Consider the following 9,424-nt stretch of genomic DNA (forward strand, 5'->3'; position numbering starts at 1 on the left):
AGTGATTCTTCAATTCTAAATTCTTCTAGTTTATTAGCCAAGAATCCCTATTATTTTCTACTACCTCTCTCGAGTGTCAAGCAGAAATTCGTATTCAATAGCAAACTCAATATTTCTATCTAAGTTCAACTATTAAATCCGGTAAATGGAACAGTAATTCTTACAGAGGCTTCAATGGAGTTATATGCCTCTCGAACTCTATAAACACCAATGATGTATTTTTCTACGGTCCTATTCAAAATCGCCTTTCTCGAGTGCTAGATTTCAAATAAATATAACAATTCAACTAATGATTAGTTAATTGAACACAATCAATTCAGAAAAACAAATAAACCGAATGAAGAATTCTATTATATCAATCAAAATATCAAAAACATGGTTTCAAGTCAAGTTACGTCGTCCCTCTAGACAAATAAATTAGTTCATAATGAAAACAAAATCAAACAAAACATGTTCTTGAACATCATTCAAAAATCAGGAGAAAGAATGAAATAAAAACGAAGGTAGATGATGCTTCTCTGTCTCCGGAAGTCGCTTCGTCCGTCTTCGTGCCAAGAATGTTTCTTTCCCCTTCTCAATGGTCACTAACCTTCTCTAGCCTTCAAAAACCTTGGAAACCCTCGATTCCCCTTCTAAAAAGCCAATAAATATCCTTCAAAATCCGAATAAAAAGTTTTCCTAATTTTGATACAGGGCAGCGCTGGAGCGCGACTTCCTCGGCGCTGGGGCGCTCAAGTTTCGTATTTTATTTTTCAATGACGGACGTCTAGCATTGGAGTGCTTCCAAACTGGAGCTGGGGCACTTAAGACATGAAATTACGGGCGCTGGAGCGCGTGAAAACTAGAGCTGGGGCGCTAAAATTTCGAATAAAATCCTTTTACTGAGCTACAGAGAAGCATTGGAGCGCTCGAAATATTTTAATATTATATGTTTTAATTTGAATATTTATTTTTATTTAGAAATATAAGTTTCTAAAGTAATTATTTTATAAAAATAATCTTTAGAAACTTATATTTCTAAATAAAAATAAATTACTTTAGAAACTTATATTTCTAAATAAAAATAAATATTCAACTTAAAACATATAATATTAAAATATTTCGGATAATGCTTCAAAGTTTTGAATAGAGAAGAAGTGCATCGGATAATTATTAATAAAATATTCTGATACAAATTAGTAGATAAATTTTGTTAAATAGATTGTCAAATGGTATCTCTTGTTTTACATATTTGTTCTGATTAGATAATTATAAATATGAATTAATTAAATTATTTATTAATTTTTTAAAAAAAATACACAAAAACAAAATGTCATTTCGTGATTTCACAATTTGATCGTTCCAAAATGAACAATTACTAGCAATTATGCACACGCAATGCGTGTGTTATATATTGTATACAAATATCAATATCAAAATATAAATGAATGTAATTTAGATGCGTTATTTTGAATTGATAATATACATAGATAAATTTATCTTAGAATAAAGTAAGATAAGAATAATTTTAAAAATGAGAAATAAAATTTATTATATAAGACGATGATAAATGCTATGACGGTTGGAAAAAAATCGAGAAATTTCAAGCGGTTTGCGAACTCGACGTGGATTTGTGGATTAAAAAGTGGGTTAGTGGGATTTTCAAATTTGATTTATTCAAATATTGTTTGTGAAATGTCATGACAATTTATGATATTTATCATTAAAAAGGGCAATTTAGTCTCATAATTTAATTTACCATGACAGTTTTTCTAAGGGGTTGATGCATTATAAATTTATAATATGGTAAGATGTGAATTAAGTTCACAATTAATTGTTATATGAGTTGAAATCCAATAATATTTAGTTCAATCTATTAATAAAATTATGAATAAAATATATTATAATATTGTTTCGGGACGGGTCGAAAATCCCGTCGGGATAAGGTTTTATTCCCGATCTCTCTCCTAATATTAATCGGGACGAGAAAAATCCCAAAAATTCGGGTTTGAAAAATTTTGGGTTGGGATTTTTTCGAGACGGAAATGATATGAGATTTGAAAAGGGTTGAGATTTCGGTAATTTTTGTCAACCCTACTTGAAATCATGTAAAATAGTAAAAAATCTTAAATAGGGATGATACTGAGACGAGTTTGGCCAAACCTGAAATCCGCTCCGTCTCTCTTTGGAACCGGCTGCCCCGCGAACCCGACTGGTCCAATCCGGATTAGACCCATTAGACCCGCTAAAATTTATATGATTTTAAATTTATTAAATAAAAAATTAAAAGTTTAAAAATTAACAAAAATCATTAAATTTAATTTTCTATTTTATATTAATAATATTTGAGGCAAAAAATATTTACACAAGTTAAATTTTATCAATTTGTAGTTATTTAATAATTAATAACAAAAAAAATGTAGTTGATATTTACACTCTATTTTGTGTTCATTTCAATTCAAAAAAATTATAAACTCAAATTATGGATAAAGTATTAATTATTTAATATAAACATTTATAATCATATATTATTAATATATATACAAATATATTTTATATTTATATATATCTACGTTGGCGGGGCGAGTCCGGGTCTATGGGTGGGTTTTCGGTATATCGTATAAAAAATATTGGTATGAAAAATATTCATAGCTATACCGATATCAAAATTTTGAAATTTTGGTATGGAAAAAATTCATATTGATATCGTATAGATACCGAAAAAAAATTTGATATACCAAAAAATGTCTATATATCGAACAAATTTCGGTACGATACCGAAAATTCGGTATTTTGATTCGATATCCCAACCCTGAGTCCGGGACGTGTAGCGACCCAATCCGGATCCACTATCTAATCAGAGTTAGAGCATAATTAAGCATGCATTTAAAATAAATCGCTGCGAAAGATTTAAATAAAAGCGGGTCGGCAGAATACAACCGACTAAACAAATTCGATATACAACCCAATCGAATACTTAAGCCTAACAAATAAAACCTACAGCTAATCATGTTGCCTCCACGGTCACTGGCCACTCCAAGCTACTGGGTACACCACCTATACCTGTATCTGCCCCGTTGAATGGGGTGCCCAAACATACAAAAACATTAGACGTGAGCGACTACACTCAATACAAAAGTACGGGTAAACATACAAACATGATGCATGCAAATGAATGTGACAAGGTATCCATATCTGGGATAACTGTATACAACTTCTCAGAATGGCGCCTAGGACATGAGTAGTACAACCCGAAAATCAAACCACTGAGTACACTACTCATTCCTACCGGACTTGGACCGTGTCCGTCAGATTCCAGTGCCGGCTAACTCATCGGTCGCGGGGCGCTCGACATCAACCGTCCAAACAGGACTGAGCGGGCCTTACATGGCTCATCTCAAAAGATGTACAGTCTCAATATGGTGTAAACGGGACGCATAATAATCCATGCAAAACATAGCACATAAATGCAACACATAAGCATGCATACCCGCTGGCTATCTCAGTCAGTACTTACGTACCTTACTATATGCAGTCCTAGCAATCCTATTTTAGGTTCTCAAACCTATCATCAGCTCTACAATGCAAATACTCATGCATCATCAATTAAGCTCTAAAAATCTTAACTAAGCTAATAGATACTCCTAAATAATTTAAGGAGATCATAGCTATACATGCGTCCGTCGTCAGCCCGCAGATGGCGACTATCCCAAAACTCAGCCACGGCTCCGCTACGACGCCGGGATCGCTCCACTACTTTCGGATTCCCTATAGGATGCCTAGAAATCTTTAAAATCTACTAAATGAGCTAAGAATGGAAGAGAGGAGGGAAAATGGTGCAATTAGAAGTGAGCATCGCACCCATTTATATAGAGCACGATCGGAACCTCTGATGCGCCATCGAAGCTTCCATTCACTCTTATCTGCCACATGTCACTCTCTCATTGGCTGGCTACGGATAAGGGAGATCGGAACCTCCGTTCCTGATCGGAGCTTCCGTTTTCATGACGTATTACTACCAGAACTACCGTTACAGATCGGAGCTTCCGATTGTCACAGTGGAGCTTCCGTTCCCATCGAAAGGTCCGATCTTACATCAGGTCGTCCGATCTTTACCAACCCTCTGGACCATTTCCGAGTATTCTGGATTCATCCGCGAACTCCGTCAATTCATCTGAAATTCCTTAATTATGTTTTACTAAATCTAAACATGATCACTTGATTAATTACTCATTAATCATTAATTCCGAATATGGGTCACTATAAGACGGGTTTGACCAAACTCGAGACTCACCCTAGACCAGTTTGTGGACCCGCTTGACCGGGTCTAGAGCCAACACATTGCCATCTATTATCTTAAATAGTGTGTATTGGCAGGCATATTACTATGCATATGAAAACGATTGTACAAGTGAGTATTTTGATAAGATGTTCGTGCGAACGTCTTACTACAAAATAAAAAATATATATTGATGGACTCGACATTTTTTGTTTTGTATAAAGATATTCTCATGAACATATTTATAGAAAACAAAAACAAAGTGAGATACTCCTGATATAGCATATACTCATTAGTATCGTATTTATAAATTTTTGGGTGTAATTGTTAAATACATTTTGTTGGAGTATACTGTAGGGTCAATTTTAAGGGGGCAAAAAAATAAAAATAAACCGTCATCTATAGGTACTAAATAAATTGTAATGAAACTTCTTGAAACATCGTTAAGCCCATTATAATTCACAAAAATTTCTATTGTTTGTCTCATTAGTTAATTTTATGAGATATAAATTCAACTTAAATATTATTTTTTATGTTAAAAAAATATTAGTGTTTTTTAATTTTTTTTATAAAATATTTTAAAATTTATTTTAAAAAACATGTCTTTGAACAACTATTTTATAAAAATATTTTAACATCACAAAAATAATATTTTTTATGTTTGCTTTCCATAGTTCTATTATAAAAATATTTAAAACACATTTCAAATATTTTTAAAAAATTATAATTAAAAAACATTTTTTAAAAAAATATTATTTAAAAATTTTATCCAAACACATACTTTAAATATTTATCACTTATAAAATATTAAAAATATTTTTAAAATACATATTCAAACGAAAGCTAATCCTTTTATCACAAATACAAAGTCGATGACCCGAATCACGAGATCACCTACTCATTATAATATAATTTATGGTGTGGCAGGCCCTCAGGGCTCAGCCTACTTAGCTAACACGTTTTTTATTAGACCAACTTAATTAAAGTCAAATGTGATGATCACGTAAATTAGATTTTACTTGGATGAATACTGTTAAAAAAAAACAGATATTTATTAACATATGTAAAGTCTAATATTTTTTTTACAAATCCTACGTATATTGATAAATTTTATCGATGTACTATTAAGACAATATCTATATAAATAGGATGAAATTTTCTACCTTTTAACACTGTTTTTCCTATATGTCTTCCACTAATTAATGCTGGACAACATAAAGTCGCAATTTGTTAATAATAATAATCATGGCGACATTATAAGGAGGGGTGGAATTACCTTATTTTAAGTGGATATCAGAATTCCATCTCCATCAAGCTCCAGTCATGGAAAACAAATATCTGAAGAGACTTATGCTAATTCCACTTCTGTTTCATATCATTAATGGAGGCTGCAGCGTTCTAGCATCAGGTACAATATTTATGGAAAATTTTCTCCTCGTATATATACATTTTAAGGCCCAACTATGGGGTCTGAGATCTAATAAACAGACAGGTTAAATTAGAACTGAAAAAACGGATTTTTATTTTTTATTTTTGGTCTCTCAAGATATATGAAACCTTGGTCAGCTAGATGCACCATGTTTGTTTGTTAATTTATACTAGTCACAGATCCACACACGTTATATACTTTGTATAATGAATACATCAGAAAAAAATGTGTATTTGGGTTGAATTTGTATTTTGAGTAGTTAAAAAATTGACCAAACTCGTATTGTTTATAATTTCCAAATATAATTGATTATGGATTTTTTTCCACAAGTTTGTTAAAAATTTGACGGTTCATATCACGCCAAACACTTAGTATATGGTAGTCGATTATTATGTATAGTAATATATAGATGACAACAAAAATATGGTTGAATTTTTTTTTATGGATGTTCAAAATTAGGAGAAGACGGGAAGCGCTCATCTTGGCCATTCAATGGCAATGGATATTTACCTTATAGAGGGCCGCTCCCAACGCCACCATCGCCTATATTTAGTGGCCGTCATCAGTACGTTATGCCGTTTGAAGCTCCCCCGCCCCAAATTTTAGCTTAATACAATGGACGATGATGGGAGACACGATCACTAGGAGAAATACGAATCGGGGGTTTGAAAGAAAAATATTTGATTCGTATTCCAAATTATCGGTTTCAATACCAAATAGAATATGTTCAAATATTTTGTCCGCCCAAACTCGAGCCGATTTAGTTGGTTCGATAGTTCGCCAACTTTAATATTTCACAACCTTTATTTTTGATCAGCTCAATCGGAACTCGAACCAAGAATACTAAAATTTCTGACTTTCGAATCAAACTCGAGAGATTGACTTTGATTCGGTTAGTTTATGATGATCATATGGAAAGAACATTATGATTCCTGCGTGGAATTAATTTTCTTGCCACACATTCATTTCAATATAGATTAAGAGACTTTCCTGCTTTCAACAGATATTTTATCATTGATGACATTTCAACCTTACATATTTAGATTGCTACTACCATAACCAAAAAAAGAAAAAAGAAAAAGTCCAACTGGTCTGTAAATTTGTAGTAGTAGTTGCAGTAACGTTGTTGCAAAATTTTACCTAAGCCCAAGTCCTGTCTAAGTTCAACAAAAAAAAAATCCCTATACAAATAAGAAAGCCACATGAGAACAAATATAGGCTTAAAGCTCTGAATTTCCAGCGGCAATCCCATGAATATTTGACAACCTCTGAAGAAATAGATCAAACTCTTCATCCCTAGCCAGCATGCTTATTCTAACATACTCTTGATCGCTCCCGAATCGCCTCCCGCTTCTCGTCAAAATCTTGTGCCCTCTTAACAGTTTTTCGCAGTCAATGCCCTCCTTGCATTTCAACCATGCAAAAGCTGTGGAATAACCAGACATCACTGATCAGTACATGTAACATGTTTTGTGTTTTAGTAATTCAGTTTTCAGAAAAGTATGTTACCGGGGTATGTTTCAGTGAAGTCTCTGGTGAAATGGCAGTATTGTAGGGGGAACTTTGGGACACTAAAGAGTTTGTTGTTCTTGACTGAGGCCCGCAATTTCTTCCACCTTTCAGCCATGAGATTGTGGGTGTATTCGAAGAAATTTTCCACGTCACGAGGCTTGAATCTTTGGCAGCTAGCAGAAGTCACTTCAAGGATCTTGGCTGCTCTGAGTTGGGCTTCTTTTGACACTCCAATCGTGTTGAGTTCGACGAATTTCACCATCTTTTTAGCTACATTTTTGTCTCTAACAAGTGCCCATCTTCATATAATATAGATAACCAAACAACATCAGTACAGATAAATGAGATATAAGCTCTAGGAACATTGTTTGCTTGGCGAATCGCTTAGCAGTACAGCGATGGTGGCATACCCGATTCGTGAACCTGCATGGCCAGTGCATTTGGAAACTGTAAATAACATGATCTCATGATCTGCTGGAGACGTGATGGCTGTGTATTGTGGCCAGTAGTATGCAAAGTCATGAATGAGCACCCCTTTTGCTCCTTTAACCACCGGCTCACGTATGACCCCGTCGGGGTTATTCGGAGATGTCACCATCTCTATATATGGTCCATCTTCATCAAAACTACGTGCATCACCTCCCCATTTGAAGAGCCTAGAACGCAGAAAATCCGTGACCTCGGGATATGACTGCAAAGAAACCAGCAAAAGACTGGATGAGTTCGATAAAGATTCAAATTCTTACCAAATCATTGGAACACGTTTGTACGTTTCCATGTTAGAAACAACAACCTGAGAAAGGAATACATTTGTCTCAAGACAAATGAAACAGTGTACTCTTTTCTTGATCCATTTTGCTTCAATCATATAAATCAAGATCTAAAAACGAGAATCAAGGCAATGATTTGATGAATAATCAATCTCACCGAATAATACGGAGCAGCCGACACAACATTGATAGGATTCGGCTCATTTAAAGAATCACAAAGAGCATACAATGCCGCCATAATTAGCTGGCTTGAACCTGTTCCCACAACAATGTAATGATCTCGGACAACTGCGTTGCCCACCACGTCGTGCAGCATTTTTATTTCTTCCTCAAGCTTCGGCTCCAAAAACCAACACAAATTCTTAGCGTTGGCAAAATAACTCAGAGATTGGTGGGCTGGGATTGTGACTGTGCACTTGCTGCCGACATTCTTCCAGTAAGATTCATACATTGTAGGATCACCACTGTCACATGAAATGGAACAAAAACAAAAACAGTAACTAATTCTCAGTTATTCACTAAAGAGAGATCACTTCTTGGACCCATTGTATTGGCTTTGAACCTAGTAAAGACGACCATATTACCAATTGACATCAAATCACCCAAATTTTTCTTCTAACAATCAATAAAGAAAGAAAAACAGAACCTTCAATTATTAGAACCACTAAAAGAGTAAAAACATAAAGAAACACAAAAAGTGAGACAAACATATATAGTGGGAAATTTTGATCCAAAGGGCCATTAACATGAACGTCGCCTCAACATCACAAACACCCAATAAAAAAAAAAGAATCCCATATCAGTAAAAACAGTAGGAATAGCGAGCAGCACAGGCACAAATTCACCTTCCACAAAGCCTAGCAAGAACACACACGCATCGACGAAAACCCATAAAAAATGAGCATAGCAAACACAATATTGCAAACACTTACTGATCAAGATTGATGATTTCTTCGAAGGAATGATTTTTCGCGGAGCCATTTTCTTTTTCTTCAGCAACAGATGAAGTATTTGAGCTTTTGATCACAAGTGCCTGCTCTGTGCCACACATATTGCTTGTTCTGTATTATACTTTGCTCAATTTCTTAATTCTGAAGCAAATTTTTACCCTTTTACGGCTGCAACAAGAACATCTATGTTTTGCATATCTTCATGACTGTTAGCATCTGTATTTATAGGGCATTAATGCAACAATTTATTTTCTCTTCTTGAAAAGTTGGTTAATTTCCTTAAAATAAATTGATTGAAATACGTACAATTATATATATATATATATATATATATATAGATGTATATGTATAATGGTACCAGATGGTAAGCATATCATCATATCTATGATCTACTTATTCACACCGATATCAAGGAAGAAGGTGAATTATTGTCCGAAGGCGTGTCCAAGTTGGTGGAGTAGGTAAACTCTTGGCCAGAGGTCAAGAGTTTGATTTTTCTGCCAAC

The 9,424-nt window shown here is 34.1% G+C and overlaps 1 protein-coding gene and 1 long non-coding RNA gene across 2 annotated transcripts; one reads left to right on the forward strand and one right to left on the reverse strand.

The window, feature by feature from the left end:
• Positions 1-5,526: 5,526 nt before the first annotated feature.
• LOC140872068 (uncharacterized) lies at positions 5,527-6,572 on the forward strand. Its single transcript, XR_012147757.1, has 2 exons — positions 5,527-5,666; positions 6,147-6,572. It is a non-coding gene; the product is annotated as an uncharacterized lncRNA (long non-coding RNA).
• A 90-nt stretch (positions 6,573-6,662) lies between these two features.
• On the reverse strand, positions 6,663-9,135 carry LOC140872066 (L-tryptophan--pyruvate aminotransferase 1-like). The gene is made up of 5 exons (XM_073274798.1): positions 8,902-9,135; positions 8,127-8,433; positions 7,610-7,890; positions 7,197-7,498; positions 6,663-7,113 (listed from the first exon to the last, which is right to left on the reverse strand). Exons 1-5 carry the CDS (start codon positions 9,018-9,020, stop codon positions 6,908-6,910), a joined length of 1,215 nt encoding a protein of 404 aa, XP_073130899.1. The 5' UTR covers positions 9,021-9,135; the 3' UTR covers positions 6,663-6,907.
• Between the last annotated feature and the right edge of the window lie 289 nt (positions 9,136-9,424).

The sequence above is a fragment of the Henckelia pumila genome, unplaced genomic scaffold, assembly GCF_033568475.1.
Source record: "Henckelia pumila isolate YLH828 unplaced genomic scaffold, ASM3356847v2 CTG_461:::fragment_3, whole genome shotgun sequence".
Lineage (NCBI taxonomy): Eukaryota > Viridiplantae > Streptophyta > Magnoliopsida > Lamiales > Gesneriaceae > Henckelia > Henckelia pumila.

Coding starts and splice junctions, on each gene's coding strand:
- LOC140872066 (XM_073274798.1), bottom strand. CDS start 9,020: ATGTGTGGCACAGAGCAGGCACTTGTGATCAAAAGCTCAAATACTTCA. Junction 8,434..8,901: donor GAAATCATCAATCTTGATCA/GTAAGTGTTTGC, acceptor TTCATGTGACAG/TGGTGATCCTACAATGTATG. Junction 7,499..7,609: donor CATGCAGGTTCACGAATCGG/GTATGCCACCAT, acceptor TATTATATGAAG/ATGGGCACTTGTTAGAGACA.